The sequence below is a fragment of the Caenorhabditis elegans genome, chromosome X, assembly GCF_000002985.6.
Source record: "Caenorhabditis elegans chromosome X".
NCBI lineage: Eukaryota > Metazoa > Nematoda > Chromadorea > Rhabditida > Rhabditidae > Caenorhabditis > Caenorhabditis elegans.
Window position 1 is genome coordinate 11,542,135 of NC_003284.9, and position 17,916 is coordinate 11,560,050.

General features: G+C 34.3%; 3 protein-coding genes, 1 non-coding gene and 1 pseudogene across 8 annotated transcripts; 3 read left to right on the forward strand and 2 right to left on the reverse strand.

The window, feature by feature from the left end:
* The first annotated feature begins 3 nt into the window (after positions 1-3).
* Positions 4-2,927, forward strand: gcp-2.3 (annotated as a pseudogene). The gene is made up of 14 exons: positions 4-133; positions 239-666; positions 714-846; positions 898-1,034; positions 1,078-1,188; positions 1,237-1,324; positions 1,375-1,556; positions 1,701-1,841; positions 1,890-2,013; positions 2,047-2,143; positions 2,192-2,311; positions 2,356-2,429; positions 2,476-2,620; positions 2,669-2,927. Coding segments are annotated over exons 1-14 (2,169 nt in total).
* Positions 2,913-4,361, reverse strand: selt-1.1 (Thioredoxin reductase-like selenoprotein T homolog selt-1.1; the record flags this gene model as incomplete). 2 transcript variants are annotated; one of them, NM_077529.5, is made up of 5 exons in its annotated part: positions 2,913-3,620; positions 3,671-3,794; positions 3,847-3,954; positions 4,152-4,242; positions 4,295-4,361. In NM_077529.5, the coding sequence occupies 5 exons, from the start codon at positions 4,359-4,361 to the stop codon at positions 3,276-3,278; spliced, it is 735 nt and encodes a 244-aa protein (NP_509930.2). In that variant the 3' UTR covers positions 2,913-3,275. The 2 variants fall into 2 exon arrangements, with proteins under 2 accessions (NP_509930.2, NP_509929.2); NM_077528.4 differs by having other exon boundaries at positions 2,957-3,620; positions 4,152-4,251.
* Positions 4,362-6,473: 2,112 nt separating this feature from the next.
* On the forward strand, positions 6,474-8,558 carry mig-2 (the record flags this gene model as incomplete). Of its 2 annotated transcripts, NM_077530.5 has the most annotated exons (4): positions 6,474-6,592; positions 6,668-6,900; positions 7,420-7,580; positions 7,976-8,558. In NM_077530.5, 4 exons carry the CDS (start codon positions 6,474-6,476, stop codon positions 8,048-8,050), a joined length of 588 nt encoding a protein of 195 aa, NP_509931.1. The 2 variants fall into 2 exon arrangements, with proteins under 2 accessions (NP_509931.1, NP_001300334.1); NM_001313405.4 differs by lacking the exons at positions 6,474-6,592; positions 6,668-6,900 and having other exon boundaries at positions 7,455-7,580; positions 7,976-8,050.
* Positions 8,559-10,072: 1,514 nt separating this feature from the next.
* Positions 10,073-10,138, reverse strand: C35C5.14. Its single transcript, NR_072140.1, has one exon. It is a non-coding gene; the product is annotated as an Unclassified non-coding RNA C35C5.14 (non-coding RNA).
* A 3,971-nt stretch (positions 10,139-14,109) lies between these two features.
* C35C5.10 (Transmembrane protein 164) lies at positions 14,110-17,732 on the forward strand (the record flags this gene model as incomplete). 2 transcript variants are annotated; one of them, NM_001392850.1, is made up of 7 exons in its annotated part: positions 14,110-14,280; positions 15,395-15,487; positions 15,538-15,725; positions 16,034-16,114; positions 16,192-16,279; positions 16,336-16,515; positions 17,249-17,729. In NM_001392850.1, the coding sequence occupies 7 exons, from the start codon at positions 14,221-14,223 to the stop codon at positions 17,513-17,515; spliced, it is 957 nt and encodes a 318-aa protein (NP_001379478.1). In that variant the 3' UTR covers positions 17,516-17,729. The 2 variants fall into 2 exon arrangements, with proteins under 2 accessions (NP_001379478.1, NP_001024445.1); NM_001029274.6 differs by lacking the exon at positions 14,110-14,280 and having other exon boundaries at positions 15,407-15,487; positions 17,249-17,732.
* Between the last annotated feature and the right edge of the window lie 184 nt (positions 17,733-17,916).

A 17,916-nucleotide genomic window follows, 5' to 3' on the forward strand; every position in this document is an offset into this window, starting at 1 on the left:
AACATGAAAAAAGGATTACAAATATTCGGCGTTGTATTACTTCTAGCAGCGACAGTTGTTGTAACTGTACTCATTTCAAATTATGTACATCAGCTTTCAATGTCGAGTGGGACACCTACAATACAAAATACAGGTAAATTGAAGAGAGAAAAAAGTTTCCTATGGTTCTATCTGACTGCAAATGATTTATGAGACCACTTTGAAAAGTTTTTGAAGAGTTAATTGTATAGTATTTCAGTTTCAATCGCAAATAATATCAGACAGCTTATTAACACTGACAAAATTCGCTCCAATCTTCATTCGCTCACTAAAAAAGCTCATGTGGCCGGAACAGAAAACAACTTGCGAGTGGCTGAAATTATTCGAGATCAAATGATCTCTCAAGGTCTCGAAAATGTTCATTTTAACGAGTATAATGTGTTGCTATCATACCCTGATTGGACGACTCCCAACATTGTTGAAATACTCGAAGAAAATGGAGATGTATTTTATAAAACTACGGGACGGAGCATATCTATTATTGAAGAAGAACAGAATGATTTGGTTTCTGAAATACAATGGCTTGCATATTCGGCTGATGGAACAGTTGAAGGAGATATTGTTTATGTCAACAAAGGTACTCCAAAGGATATCGAGCATATAGAATCGTTGGGGATAGATCTGAAGGTTTATTCCTAGTATAAAAAGTATTAATACAGCAGAAAACTTTTTAGGACAAAATTGTTCTCGCTAGATACAGTTCTAACTTCCGTGGTAACATAGCTCAAATGGCCGTCAAAAAAGGAGCAAAAGCATGTCTTCTCTACTCAGACCCTATGCAAGTAGCAAGTCTTGGAACCGGACCAAGTGAGTTTTTCAAAATAATACAAGCAAACTTCAATCCGTTTTTTGTAATAGATAGTACATATGGAAGAACAGATAAGATGCCATCACATGCCGTTCAAAGAGGCACATGCTATGTTCAATCAGGAGACCCCAGATTGCCGGCATTCCCTTCTATAAAAAATCTCTTCAAAGAAAAATCAGAGCAAGAGGTTTTACAGATATTTAAATTATAAAAACGTAGTATTTTTCCAGTTGTTGGATGGAAAAAAGATCCCAACTATTCACTACTTCCAATTCCATATAGCGCAGCGCAAATTTTATTCGAAAAAATGAAAGGAGACGCCGTCATTGCAGATTTTCAAGGTTGTTTGAAATCTACATTTCCACCGAAATTACAAGTTACTTTTTTAGGAAAACTTGACGTCACATACCGATATGGTCCGGGACTGATAAATAATCAGAAACTTAGAGTAACTGTGCACGCTAAAAATGAGGAACGGTTTGTTTTTTATTAACTGGGCAGTTTTCGGATTTTATTTTAATCCTTAGAAAAATTCAAAACGTTCTTGGATATATAAAGGGAAGCCAAGAGCCGGATAAGTTTGTGCTAGTGGGAAATCATTATGATGCTTGGACGTACGGAGCAGTAGATCCAAACAGTGTCACATCGACCCTCTTGGAAGTAACCAGAGCATTAAAAGCATATCAAAATCTTACAGGATGGAGACCAGGTATTTTCAAACACTAAACAAGTTATGTATAATAGGATTTCGAATCACTTCCGTTATTAGAAAACATTTCAATATGTACACCCACGTGTTTAATATTATAACAGTTACTTTCACTCTTGTCCTGAAAATGGGTTTTTTAACGAGATCAATTCTGTTCGCTCATTGGGATGCTGAGGAATATGGTCTGATTGGGTCCACAGAGTTTGCAGAGGAGCATCGTACTCAGTTAATGAGAAGAGCTGTTGCATATATAAATACGGATATGATTGGAGGAAACCAGTCATTGTAAGTAGTGAAGTTAAAAAAGTATAATCTGAAACTTTGCTTTATCAGACTTGCTATGGCTAATCCTACAGTTGTTAATGTTCTTCGTGCAGCTGCAGCAAAAATTTCACATCCAAATCCGTTAGAAATAGAAAACGGAAGAGAGACACTATATGATTCTTGGTAGTAAAAAGTATGAAGAACAAACAATTATAATTGAATTCAGGAAAACATTTCTCCCTCACAAAACAATAATTCCTCACATCCATTTTACCAGCTTCCAGCAGGTGGCAGTGATCATTTGTCTTTCTTTAATTATTTGGGTTAGATTTTCAAAAAACCGAAATTTACAGAAAAACTAGTTCATGCAGGTATTCCGATGGTTTTCTTTGTCACATCATCATTGGACAGCCCGCCTGTTTATCCCCTCATATCATACAATTTACGAAACACCCTATTTGATAGACAATATTCTTGATCCAGAGTACAAGGCAATAAAATCCCAGAGTAAACCTCGACAATTATCATTTTTCAGATGCATAAAGCTATGGGCGAGATGTTAATTGAGTGCATTTTAAACTTTTCGGAAAGCAGAATTCTTCCTTATGAGTAAGCACTGCAATTTGCGTTTTCTACCAAGTAGAAATAATTTCAGCTTAAAAGAGTTAATGGACAGAGTTCTTGATGAGTATTTCCCGAGAATACAACAACACATTAATAAGGCTCAGACTTTTGAAAACATTTCTGAGTACTTGACTGAGCCCCAGAAACAGTTTGAACTGTTAGAAAAGACAGCAAAGGTATGCATGCTTATGAAAACTTCAATTTTCACATATTAGATTTTTCAGATTTGAAAAATGTTTCATAAACCCGCATGGTATCCTTGGAGATCCGCAGAGTCGTCATGTGCTCTTCCGCCCGAGTGCGGACAACTGGTATCGTGGAAACGCAATCTCTCAAGTACACAGCTTGATATCAAAAATGGAAACTTCAGTAGACGACGAAGAACTCTTAAAATATTCTAAGCAATTATCCAAGGAGATTGCTTTTGTAAATGTTGCATTCATTTGCGCGAAACATTCCTTAAACGAATTTTTTACTTTGTGATTTGTTTTTAAATAAACAAAACTAATACTCTAGTAAAAAATATTATTTCTGAAAAATTTCAAATGAAAAAACTGGTTTCAAAAATTTGATTCCTTAATGGTAAATAATTATTTAAAAAAAAACAAAACGTAACATTATTTGAATAGAAAATCATTAGAGGTGAAATAAAAGTGGCGAGAATTTTTATGACTGCAAATAATTTACACACGTTGAGAAACAAATAAAAAGTTAATTTAACTTAATAAAATAAGGCGTCGGATGACGAGTGAGGGAATGAATCAGTTTGAGCAGCAAGAATACATTGTAAATAATTATGGTAACACGGTGTCAAATTGAAAACATAGCGTTTTAGACAGTCTGTTGGAACTCTCCAAATGATTCTGTGTTGACAGGAGCTTTTCCGAGCACCGCAAGTTGAGCATCGATAAGTTGCATGAATTCCTGAGGGGATGGTACACGACCTGACTCGATTTTACTCCAGATTTGTTCATTGCCAAGGTAAACTTCGAATGCTCCAGTAGAAATGAGACTTTGTTCAACAAGGTTGCCGAGCATGAACACCAGCATACAGGACGACATCTTGTTTCCGTGTGCGTGCTGCAGAATCTGTGGGTATCCAAGACCAAATCTCTCAAATGGATTTATTCCACCTAGCACCAGCACGAGAACTGCCATTTTGACGAAACTGAGAGCCTAAAAATACATTTTATAAATAATCCAAGTCACTTCAAATTGAACAGTACCTGAGCAACATAAGCTTTCCAAAGAACCGGTGCAAAGTTGGCTCCTTCAATTGGCATATTTGGATACTTTTCTTTGGCAAAAGTGGTGAACTGGTCGAAAGCTTGCTTATAACCACATGAAACACTGAAAAATTATGCATAATTTCTAGTAGAACCTATATATGTATAAATATTACCAGTAGAAAATTCTCAATGTTGGAAGATCCTTGGCGTGGTGGACGGCTGTAGGCTTAACAAATGAGGATTGCTCCCGGACTTCAATATGATCTTCTTCGGTTCCTTGACTGAAAAAATTAAGTTTTGTAGCACTTGTTTGAAAAATTTCAGTTAACCTGTTGGAAACTAATTATCATGAACTTAGAAATTTTATTGAGCACCTTAGAAAGCTTGAAAAATTGAAAACGGTCATGCGTTAGATTTTCACTTTTTTGAAAATAAAATTGATTTTAATTTCACAATTCGACCTTTAAAAAAATAATACCTGAAGCTTTGTGAATCTGTTTCGTCTCCAAATTCTGCTTCAAAATCGTCCTTTTCATGTACGTGGTTCTCATCGTGTGAATGCTCTTCCGCTGAAACAGCTACTTGGGTTGTTTATTTCATTTATGATGTGTCACAACTTACTTCTCAGCACATCACAAACTGACATAAAGAAGAGAACTCCTATGATAAATACCCCAAACCGTGACATCTGAAAAATCAATAATGGCAAAAAAAACATCAAAACACTATAGAGAAGGAAATGAAATTTTTCATCATCTTTTTTGCAACAAAAAAAATTAGATAAAAATGTCAGAGAAGAACACATTTGATGAAGTGTTTTACACTAGAAAAAGCAAAGAAAGCGGACGCGCAGGAGAGTATGATATGACAGAAACACCCTCTCGACACACAAGCGGACAACACAGGGTATTCCAAACGAGCGCGCAGCACCAAGACCACTGCGGAGTCTCAGCGATCAATACTTGACTCGCCCGTAGCAAACGCGCCCCATCACTCGCCAGTGTCTGATGCCTCCGCGCCTCACACACTCTCTCGTTCTCTTTGAACGGTTCTCGGTGTGTGTATGCGTGTGTGTTTGGAGGACGTTGAGTCACCTCATATTCGCACACTCGCATAACCTTTAATTTTATGTGCACAGTCTTCTCTTTCCTTGTTTCTCATTTTAACTCGTTTTTTATTGTTCATTGGATATGATATGGGAGGAGTTGTTTTGATGTGATCAATACGCTACGTTATAGAATTAGTTTCTTTTTGAGATTCTTAATGGATTCTTGGTTTCCGTGAAGGTCAAACAGTCAAACACAAGAAATCGGTTTCCGAGAAAGTGAACTTTGTTGTCGTGCAATTGCAATATCTTATTGAGACTTTTTTACAATGAGTTAATTTCTTATTTTGGTACTTGTGTATTACATACTTTCATTTTAAAATTAATGAAAATGCTCATTGATTTCTCCGTTTAAATTGAACGTGATGTGGAATTTTCCTCGTTTGGCTCAGAAATGCTTATTTTCTAATTGTAAGCTTTAAAATATAAAAAAATTTCCACACTTTTTTATTTTTACAACTTAAAAATTACTTTAAAAATGAGTGCATGTAATACACAAGCAGTGTTTGCAAGTTTAAACTTCCTTTCAAAAAAAAATATGTATATCTTAATAAATGTTTTTCACCCCCAGTGTCTTAGAAAAATGTAATTGACCATTTCTCAAATCTAATGACAAACATCTTGCTTTTGCAATTCATCGTGGATTCTCATTATTTTTGAAAAGCATCTATCTTCTTTTCGTGCTAGCATCTCAATCTCAAAAAGTTACACCACCAACAATACGCATCTCACATTTGCCGAGGTGGAGTGGTGACAAACTAATTGAATCGCATCCGGATTCTTCCACTTCTCACTCCTGAAGGAAAACAAAAAAAAAAGGAACTTGCCCTTCTCATCCATCTTTTCCCCCAACCTAACCCATCTCACCTCAAATGCATTAGTTTTATGGGCTTTTACGACAGATATCAATGACTTGAAGAAGGAGGGGGAGTCACTACGTGTGTATGTGTATGTGTGTGGATGGCCTTTAGACACTAACATCCTCAGATGTTCTAAATTAACCGTCCGTACACTTTGCAATTTCTGGGGTCAGTGCCCACGACGCGTTTCCTCTGGCTCCACAATGACTCATCCGCAGATGTGTGAGGTCTCCCTTTCTCCGAGGTTTTCGTTTTTCAAATGCTCATTTGCATTCAAAACGATTCGTTCTTCACATTTTTCTTTCAATTCTCCAAATTTTCGGTTTTTGTTCCACGCTTTGTCATGTTTCTCTTTCATCACTTTGTTCGCTACCCATTTTAGGATTCTTTCCCCATTATTTTCTATTCTGCGTTTGTATTGTTCTAATGGCTTCATGCCACGTCACGCAACAACATCGTATTTTGCAATGACCCTGGAAAGGGCCTGCTTGGCATGACAGTATTCGGGTGCCAGCAACACCTGTTATCGAAACACTCATTATTTCAACCGATGCCCCCATGAGTCATGGGTATGAAAACGCCCTCTTCTTGAGTATTTCGTTTTGCTTTTTTTAACTTGTCTTCAGAAATACGTTCACCATTAGTGTTATTTCCTAAATTTTCGATTTAAATTTTGTTTCAATTTAGTTAGATTTTTTTTTGCTAATCTTATATTTGTAAAAACCTTTTTCTTCAAACTTTGTACTTTTCAGTTGCAGTAATCATTTCATAGCCATGACCTTGTGTTTCAATTTTCGCCAACTTTTCATTCCCTAACTTTAATTTGTTATTTCAGATGTCTTCACCGTCGAGGCAGATCAAATGTGTAGTTGTTGGAGACGGAACAGTTGGAAAAACATGCATGTTAATATCTTACACAACTGACTCTTTTCCAGTTCAGTATGTGCCTACAGTGTAAGTTGTTATATTTTAAAGTGTGACATGAATCATCAGTGTTGATTCAAGTGCCGAACGTTATATACATTTCAGATTTGATAACTATTCGGCACAGATGAGTCTTGATGGGAACGTTGTGAACTTAGGATTGTGGGATACTGCTGGACAGGAGGATTATGATCGTTTACGACCACTTTCCTACCCACAGACGGATGTTTTCATTCTCTGCTTCTCTGTCGTCTCGCCCGTATCGTTTGACAATGTGGCAAGCAAGTGGATTCCGGAAATACGACAGCATTGTCCAGATGCGCCTGTCATTCTAGTTGGTTAGTATTTTTTAAATTTTGAAAAAGTCCTCGAATTGTGGTTCGCCGTAAAGTGCAGAGGTTCAATGTGTGCAACAGTTCTGAATAATCGTTCATCAATTTCTTTATTAGAAAAATAAATAAGGCTCAGAAATGGTTGTTTCCCAAGCCTATAAATACAAAAACTACACGTTTTAATTTTTCATAACTAAAAAAAATTGAAAAGAAGATAATTAATTTTAACAGACGTTAGACAAATATTTTAAGCCGGGTCTTTGCTACAAATCTACTCAAAAAAGTAAATGAGACGTTGCTCATACTATGCTGACCACTTTGTTCCCTCTGGTAAAGACGGCATGATTTAGACAGCCGCCTGCATGGCTTTATTTTCTTGAGTATTTGGAAAAAATCTATATATTCAAAAACCTTTTCCAAAAGCGTCTGTTTGCATGCCTATCTTAAACAGATGAAATCTGTAATTTATGACTTCAATCCCAAAAATATTCATTTTATTTTTTATACCGAAAGATTATTTTGCAGGTACCAAACTCGATTTGCGCGACGAGGCCGAACCGATGCGTGCTCTGCAGGCCGAAGGAAAGTCCCCAATTTCCAAAACGCAAGGCATGAAAATGGCTCAAAAAATTAAAGCTGTCAAGTATTTGGAATGCTCTGCATTGACGCAACAGGGACTCACACAGGTGATTTTTTATTTGAAACTTTGAGTTTACTTTATACATATATTATGGCAAAAACATTTGCAAAAAATTTTTTTGTTGAAACTCATAAAACTATATCTTGAGAAATTTAAATCAATAAATTATTTCTTAATTTTTAATGTTTAATAATAATTCTTAATATAAGATATCCTAACTGTTTCAAATGCCTATCAAACGGGTCACTTGAACTGGTTGACAAAATAATGGGCTACTATTTCCTCATTAAAAAAGTAATCACAATAGAAAAATTAAATATTACCAATTCTTTGAAGATTAACTTCAGTTAAAAGGAAAAAAAAAGTTGGGGAATAGATTTGTGGAAGTATTAAAACAATATTCTTTTATAAAATGTTAACTTCAATTGTTTGTAATTACAGGTGTTCGAAGACGCCGTACGGTCCATTCTTCATCCGAAACCACAGAAAAAGAAGAAGTCTTGCAATATTATGTAACTCCCAAAAGGCTCTTCTTCCCGATCATCAAACGAGTAATCAGACTGTTTATCAGATTTGTGTCACTTTTACAATGTAATATAATTAACATGTAATATCTGTTTTTATCAAAGTTCTACGTCAGCGTTATATGGCATCCTTTTTTATTATTGGACGTTTCCCAGTCATTAGCATTTACCTCGTTTTGCAGAGCATACCAAAAATGCCAAATTTCTAAATTTACTACTCTCTTTTACTCAAATGTTCTAATTGCTTATATTCTGAGATCCTCCATCTGTGAAATTTTACCTTTTTTCCAGTCAGCCGCTTCAAATTCTTAACATTTGTCTGGTTTTGTTCGACAAACTTAATCGTTCTTCATATTGGGTTGTAGGAAACGAAACATTATTATTCCCAGACAATGTAATCACTTTGATAAATAATATTTAAAATATTCTATTGAGATTGTCATAAGTTTTTCTTCATCGAAAGTGTCTGGTCTATGTATTGTAAAAATAAAAATATTATTTTCAGAGACGATGTGAACTATTTTTTGTAAAATTTCGAAAAAGACAGCTTTAACCACTCAGGCACTTGTCAGGCGCGCAGACCGAGATCACGTTGACTACCTGCTTCCCCCATGTTGATGTTTGCAAGGGCGGAAAGCCGTTTACGTGCTTCAATTTTTTTAAATAAAGATTACAATATCACCTATATAATTTAAACTCGAAGACCCCTACGATTTTAAAACTTGCCTAACTTTGAAATTAAAAGATTTTTGCAACTTTTATCTGTGGTGAAAATAAATTTGTTTAATTTGCTGGAATTTCTATTCTTAGGAATGATTGTTTTTAGTCTATAAATATAAAACAATTCTACACGTTTCATTTTTTTTAGAATTTAAACAATTAATTTCAATGGTCGGCAAATAAAATACAACACTACCCAGAATTTACATATGTAGATGCGGATAGTTTTTAAAATTATTTTATCAAATTACCACTCATTGGTTTTTTGTGCTTTTGAAAAAACCGTAGATTAACTAACTTGAAATATTTAATCAAATCAACAGAAAATAAAAAAAAATATTTTGAAATATCCAAAACGATAAATCCGACTATATATTCAGAATGAGGTTTTCATTTCCCATCATGAAAAAATTAAATTTTACGTCATTTCGTTCTAGGAAGATCGGGTTTTTAGAGCAACCGCAACTAACTCATCAGTTTTTCTCCGTAATTACAAAAGTACAATTTAAATATGAGAAGTTTATTAGAAATTCGAAACAACAATTTTGCATGACTTCAAATTACCCATAGCGCTCACCTATTGAGTCGTTTTTGAGTCTTTTTTCTAATTTATCACATTTAAATTGTTGTTCAGACCATACCATGGTTTCTAAAAAAGTAAATTTGACAAAAAAAACAATTGTGCGGACGTCATCAAGTTTTTTGTTGAAAACGCTTGCCGTTTTTTTCTCTTTTCTTTTTTTTTCTATTTTTGCTTGAATATAAAAGAACAGAAAACTTTGAATTCTTCCCTTTTTTCAAAAAAAAGAAAACGGAAAAAACCGAAAGATTCTATCAGTGTTCATGTTTTTCTTCCCATATAGGATTAGAGGTGTTCTCTGTCAAGAAATGCTGCCTTTTCTCCACTGGGAGACATGAGAAGAAAATTGAAGGCAGCTCTGGAATATTTACGGCGCATCAGCTAGCCACTCTCAATTCTTCTACGCCGTTCACGATCTCACACAAATATCCATTGGGAATATGGAATATGACATCTGCACATCGGCCTAAACTCCCTCCACCCCACTCTTTCTTGTTTCAATGATCTTCGGAGATCGAGTTTCAATCGAAAATGCATAGAATTCTAGTGTATACAACAGTGAAGCTTGAATACGCAAACGTCAAGATATTCGTCAGTAAATCGTTTTGAATAACGTTTGATTGAAAGTAATTCAAAATATTTAATTAGATGCATTCAAGTAAAACTCCCCTTTTGGCTTCTTTTGTCAGATAGTGTGACCACATTCACTTCCCGCAGTCACTTTCTGTTTGTTTTCTTTCGGAACATAAAGTTTCGGGCGTCAAGAGAGTAAGAATAACAATAACACGATTCTTGCCATACGCATCTCTTAAAACTAGTAGTTTGTAGTTGATTAGTTGTAATTAGCGCTGTTTTGATGATTGAGCGTGAGTTTCTTTTTGTTGTGAAAACACTCATCAATGTTTAGGAATTTATGGCTTATTTAAAAATCATTCTCTGCTTATTCACGTTACATTTTCGTTACCAGTTATTTTTAAAAATTTGCTGGGCATTTTCGAAAATTGAGTTATAAATGACTGTTTTTATCCCAGATAAATTTGAGATTGTATACTTCAAAAAACGTCTCTTTTTTGAAACTGTGACTTATTCACTGCAAAATAAATGAAAAATATTCTCTGGAATAATTACATTCACAACTGGAAAGGAATGATGTGTGGTGCTGAAATTACAATTTTTAACTAGGCAAGAAAAGTTTAGAATTCTGAATCAAATTCTTCAAAATTCTTTTCAATCTTACAAAATAATATGCGACATCCAGAAAATTCAAAATACGTTTACGACCAATAATTTTTGTTTCAGTTTTATTTCGTTCTGAAAAAGTGAATTGGAGCATATTTTATTGTTTGGCTCCTTTTGTTGACTTGATCTATTGAAAATCAAATTCAACTCCATGAATTTTCTTTTTAACGAAACATTTTATTTCTTTTCTGAAGACGCCAGTAAACTTTGTGTGGTCTTTTTCTTTTATTCTTTTTTCGTTTTTAGTCCGTTTCCCGTGAAATAATTTCTTTGCCCAATCCAAGATAGTCTCTCGCCCTTTCCCTCTTTTTCATGATAAGTGGAAGCCCAAAAGAGGGAATATGGGAAGAGAGAAAAAGAGCACGAAAGACGCAGACTACTAGAAGGCGAAAGACGAGGCCTTCCGCTCACCAACTAACTTGGCATTAGCGTCGACGTCCCGGACTTTTGAGTGTTGCATAAGTAAAGCTTCTTTTCATTCATATATTCATTCCGGTGGCAGTTTTCTTCAATTTGTGCGTATTAAAATACAATATTAGCTTCAAAAACTCAAAATTTGTATTATACCCCTAAGAAAAAAAGCACGCTATTTGTTTTTCACTTTTATAGATTTTGCGTGACATGCCAGCTTGCCAATGTCCCTTGTGAAAAATAACGTTTTTTTTTTCACTTTTTCAAAACATTCCTTACATATGGGCACACTTTTTGATGCAAAATGGTAAGACTCTTTCACAAAATTGTTTTCATTGCTCTTTCCATAGCACAATAATTAGCATATTTATTGATCCAGAGCTCTGAATAGCAAAAATGTGAAATGTGCCCGCTCAATGTTCAATGCATATTAACAAACAACACGATATTTGGCTTTGTGATTCATAAATAATTTTTTCAAAAAAAGTTTTTAAAAACACATCGAAAAATACATTTTTCTACGCCAAACTTTTTTTTTCTGATTGAGAAATTCCGACTTTTTTCAATTCCTGTTTTTTCTTTTTTGCTGGTATTACTTTTTAAAGATGTGAATGCTTTTGCCAAAAGAACAATCGGAATTAAAAATTATCATGTCAAAATATCGTTTTGGCTTTTTTGTGGCATTAATTTATTTTTCACTTTTTCTTGATGCAATATTTGAATGAAAATGAATGAAAATAATAGGTATCAGATCAAATGAACCTGTCGTCGTCAACTAAATGGTCTGTTTCATTTTTTAATACTTTATTTTTTTATTTTTGAAATACTTTTGTGATATTCGTGAGCCATGAACTTTTTATATAAAAAAAGGTTAAGATGTTGTTGAAGTGCAATGTTTATTCTTCACGAAACATTACGAAATTAGTGATTATTTTAGCTCAGCACGAAACTTATCATGTTTTTTAAAGGATGTAATACTACTTTCCTATCTCATCTAAAAAATGTATTGTTACAAATATAAATTATCTTTTTATTTACAAATCAGTTTGAATTGTGCTTGTTATGACAGAGAATAATTGAAAAATGTTGTGAACTATCGAGAATCGTGGCGTATTCAACTAATAAACCCTTAAGTTTTGGTGTAAGTTTCTTATAAAAAATAATAATTACATTCGGTTTGATAAGAATAATAACATATGCTACCTGGAATTGAAGAGATTAATCTTGTAAATTTTATTCAATTTCCAAGAAACATCTAAGGGACAAAAATTTTTAAAACAGATCGATTATAACGTAGGCCGCAAGTTTATGCTTTTGAATTTGAGCAATTAGGTTAAAGTTTAAAATGGAAAATTCAAAAAAAAATTTCAAAAGTTCAAAAATTGTTTGATAATTTAACCGAATCATCAAATTATAGATAATTTGGATTACTAAACAAACGAAATTGCCGATTGAAAAATTTGTCTCTCACACCCAGTACTTCCCGACCTTTCTCACACCATTTCTTGGTGTGTCCGTCATCCCGATTATGTAAGCTGCTGCTATCTGAACTAAGTGCACATGTCACTCAGCTCTCCATCTATTTGCTTACTAAAATGGTGTCTCTCACTCTCATTAAAATCTCCGCCCGTCCTTTAAAGAGTGAACGAAAGAAAGAGAGGGAGAGAGTGAAGGTTTTCTCCAGTTTTATGCATGTTGAATTACGCATTCTGGAGCAACAAAGAAGACGTTTCGCTGTTATAGGAATTCATTGGTAAGCAAGACTCAAAGTTCGCTGTTTCTTACGCTTCTCTTTATTTTTACCATTGCAAGTATACTTTCACCATCTTTCTTTTTTTTTCAGCTGTCTTTGTGCGCAAAGAGACGCCTTCTCACATTTGAAAGCTCACCTCGCGCTTACTTGTATCTCTAACTCCGCCTTCATGTTCTACTTTCTTTTTTATTCTTTCTTCTTCAACTCTATATATTTTCAATTATTCTCGCACTTCGACAACTTTTTGATCACAATTTTCAATTTCCTAAACAAATTACAACACATATTCACAACGTAAAAGTCAGACTTTGCCCTCTCCATTTTTCTTTCCCCTATCAACTCGTTACGATAAGAATGACCACTTGTCGGGAGGGGGAAAAGCAATTGAGATAGGCAAGATGGTGGAACTCAAATACACCGGAAGATAGACAGAGTTCAAGATCAACTGGTACTTAGAGTGACGCAGCAAAAAATTATGGGTTGATCAGAAATTGGACAGTTCCCGATCTCTATAGATCTAAGTGCAAAATTCTTAGAGTGGCCCGTCATGTTAACTTAAAAAAATGAAAAAAGTAATACTTTTTTTAAAAAATAAATGCGAAAAATACTACTTTCATATCAAATATCAATAATTGTTTATCGGTTCTCCCTTTATCCTCAATTTTAGCAACACCCACACAAATCTGTGGACTCTGTTTCATTCATGAACCTTTGTAACATTTTTTCAAATATATCTTCTCAAACCAAGAGAGTCCGCACCTCGTGCTGAGTACATCCTCAAAACGTTCAACATGACTGGATTACGTCAACTAATCACATGGGCCACACTTTGACCCCTGATGTCCTCTCCTCAACTAACCGATTTGACAAAACCCGACCAATTAAAACGAAACATACTGCCGGCTAGTTTTTCTAACTTTTTGTGGGGTGTTCTGTTGTGTGTCTGTTGTTACTGTCAGTTTTACTCAAGTTCCTGTTACTAAGAATGTTGTTAAATGTGGCTGTTTGAGTTGGGAGAAACTCTGAAAGTAAGTGTCAAAAATAGTTTTAATCCCAGGGTCTTAAAACTTAAAAAACACTTTAAAAAAAAGTAAAATACTTTATTTTGAAAAGCATTGAGTCTCGTTGTTTTTGTGGCTAATTCAGACCACTCTCTCCTCTTCTCATTCCTCTTTTCCTTCTTTTCTTCATTTCTGTCTTTTTGCCTCTCCCGTTCAGCTTGGACCTCGCTCGTCTTAATGCCTCGTTAACACGATATCAGTGGTTAAGAGGGAAAGAATATCAGCTGAATAACAACACACTATATAGTTCGATTTGCCCCTCTGCGGCTCCTCCTCTTTTTTCTCTTGTTCCTCCTTCGTTCCCCTCCCTTCGGTTACACCAGGTTACATCTTGGTCGCTGTCTCTCGTTAAACTGGAGTTTCCAGGTGTTTTTCCAACTGTCATAAATGACACATTCATGAATGAAACATTTTTCATTCCGTCTTCTGTTTCTTCTCCTGAAATAAATTTCCACCAGGTACGAGAATATCTGCTTTTATTTACTAACCAAATTCCTTTTGAAATTTGAAAACTGCAGTTGTAAAACTTCCAATCAGTTTGCTGATCGGTCATCTTTTTCCGAGAGACAGTCTGATAGCATTTGCTTTTAATTTCCCGTTTGTGTTCTTATCTAAACCGTCATTCAGCTTGCGATAAAAAGATTACCTTTGATCAACCTAGAAATTGACTGAAATTGTTTGCGACAAATATTAATAAAAAATTAATTATGTTAGAAAAGCCGCGTAACTTTTTTTAAAACAAACACCACCCTACATATAACTTTCAAGAAATGTTTGGATTTTTCATAGGGAACATTATTAACGTATACGCGTTTTGTATATAGATAGTGGTATTTAAGGAGGAGTAATAAATGAACCCATTACCTAAATAAAATTTAACTTTGACTAAATACGTAATTTAATTTTAATCACATAATTTTGTAATGAAACAACTCATTATTTTGTACAAAACGACTAAATTCAGCTAAACTTACAAAAAATTCCAGGAAAAAATGAAATTAGCTTTCATTCAAATATCATTCTTACTTCTAAACATAGATGATTTATTGAGGATTATGCTACTCAATATAAAATAAAAAGTCATAATTCGAAGACAAATTTTATTTCTGTCGCTTTTACTTTTTTATCCATAAAGTGCTTGACAAGAAATGATTTTCAATAAAACAATTTTGCCTTTATAATATTTTAGTTTTCAAAATTATTTTTTTCGTATTATTTGGATGAGGGAAGGACGTGCTTCATAAACCAGGAACTCATCTCAAAATCCAAAACCGAAGAACGAGAAATATGTAAGGAAATGACTGAACACACGTCATTTTTCAATTTAATAGATTATATACAAAAAATTTTCAAGCAGGTGTAGATTGAATACATAATTAAAATTTTATGTAAAACACTAGGCCAAATTATTAGTTTGTTTTTCAAAACTTCCTTATGTGATGGCGTGATCCTTTCCCTCTAGACATAATAACACAATACCAACACCCCAGTCTTGCTTCTCCCTCATTTCTTCTGTTTTCACAACAATAATAATATTGTACACGTTTTCAATCATTGCATTATTAACTTCAGAATGCAAAGGTGATGTACGACGTCATTTGGGAACTTGCCATTGGTGGCATCGACAGCTCCATTCAAGGAAATGGCGGCGAAGAATGCATGAATGTGAGTTAGAAAAAAGAAACTTGTGACATTCGAAAAAAGTTTTATTTTAGTATCTTCCGTCATGGCAGAGATTTCTGGAGTCAATTGTCTTTATCCCTCTCTCTTTCTGGGCAGCTTATATGTCGATCCCACTTGATTGCTCATTTACACTACCAACTCGAAACGTGTCCAGATATGTGATACTCACCGTATATAGCCTTATTTTTGGTGCCGAACTTGCCTATAAAATGATTTCAAGGTAGATCTTTTTTTTTTAAACTCTGTGACCATTTTTGCTAAATGTTTTCTTATTTTCAAAGGCTTTCAAAGGGGGTCCGCATTTTATAAACTTCGCTAAAAGATTGATTTACAAGCTTTTAAGTTTACGTGAATAAGCAGTGTTATAAAATTAGAAACACGTATTTTCTGACATTTATCTCAAAAAAAAATGGTTAATACAAAGATCATGTGATTTAATATTTTGAAATACACCCCTTGCTCACTAGTACAAAGTATACGCGAAAATCTTTTCTTGCATATCATTTAATTATTTACTTGACTTAACAGAACTGGAATCTTCCTTCTTAACCCGTGCCACGTCACTACCACAATGCAACTAATGCTGCTTACAATGGAGGGGACATCAAAGTGAGTGCCCTTTTTTGCTGATAGAAAAAAAGAGACATAGCTCTGAAGATTGGGAATGTAATCAAATTTTCGTTCAGAAAAGCCTGTTTCCTCTTCCGACTGATGCTCTATTTCATGCCGGGAGCTTGGTTCGCGTTGGCGTTTCCAATTTTGAACACACGAAATGTAAGAAAAGGGGGAGGGGTTGGAGCTCAGCCTGAAGACATAATGTAATTTTGCAGCTGCCTGGAGAAGTGTTTATCTATTACGCGCAGCACGTTGCCATTCTCGTTGTTCCAGTGTATCTCATGTACATACAAGGGGCTTTTGAGCCAGAAAAGCCATACGATTTTGGATGGACTGTTTTCGGGATCTCACTCTTCTCTCTTTACCATTTTGTGATCTTGCAGTTTGGTGCAATGGTTAGTGGCAGAATTTCCGAAAACCAAAAACTTACAATTGTGGCTATTGAGGGGCAAAACTATTTGTTTTGAAAGAAAAAATAGAAAAAGAACAGAACAGACACAAAAAATTATAAAGCAATTACGATGTACAGTCAGGGGAATAAAAAAGTAATTTCAAGTAATTGACGATCAAAACAAAAAGTACTCAGTTAAAATTTGTTCAATTTGAAATATACATCAACAAATTTGTATTTTCGAATTTGCGTACTGAGAGTCTGAAAATTTTTCTCAAAATGGTTTCCGATTAAATGGAAGAAAATATTCTAGGTTGTCTTAATATAAAGTTTTATATTCAATGTCTCCAAATGGACCATTTTAGTAAAAAAGACTAGGCAAATCAAAATTTTTTTGGAAATGTTTATAGAGGTTCAAAACAGAAAAAAGACATAACAATCCAAAATTTCCGTGTTTGTCAAACTTTGTTCCGTTTCATTCAGATACCTAGATCAACAGAAAAAACAGAATAAAAATTAAATACATAACATGTGACATAAAAAATTAATAGCGGTTTCCCACTGCTACATACAATATGTAGAAGGTGAAAAATTTTGATTTTTCTGTAAATATTTACAAAAACAGTTTTTATTCAAAAGGAAAGTTGAATTCAATTTTCGAATCGAGTAAATACATATAATTAATAATTTTTATTATATAAAAATACAATTTTCTATAAAATGTTGCGTATTTCCAGGTAACCCGCGTCAACTTGAACAACATAATGTGCCCTGCCGTATCTGATCCATTCCAATCACGTGCTTATCGAATCATCGCTGTCGGACATCAATGCATTCTCATTCCGATCCTCTCCAAGACATACTCGGCTATGTCGCTAGCTGCTGTGGATTTCTACAAAACAGTGTACGAAATGAACAGTGCCCCATCGTCGAGAAAGATGTGTTCGATGAGCGATGATGACGATAGTACGATCTGCTTGAAACCTGCAAAACTGAAACTCTAGTCATTTAGTTTGAATATAATAATTTATTTGTTTTCTGTTTTCTCTCACTTCCTGTATTCTATCTATATTTCCTATTCTGTCGCTATTTTTTTCTGGACCACGATTTAACTTTCCCCATTTTTCCTTAATGTCTGTGATATATATATATATATATATATATTTATTTCTCTCCGATATTAGGCTTCCCTTTTCTCTTGAATAAAATAAACATTTCTCGTGTTTTTGCAATTACGCGTGGGAGGAAGAAAAGGAAGAATACATTGGACGAATAATTTGATTTCAGAATTTCTTCTGCCGGACACCCCGAACTTTGTCACAACGTCAACTCTATAGTCTCTCGATCTATTGACATTAGTTGCAATCTTTGCTTTTGCTCGTTTTATAGCTGACAAGTGTCGGTG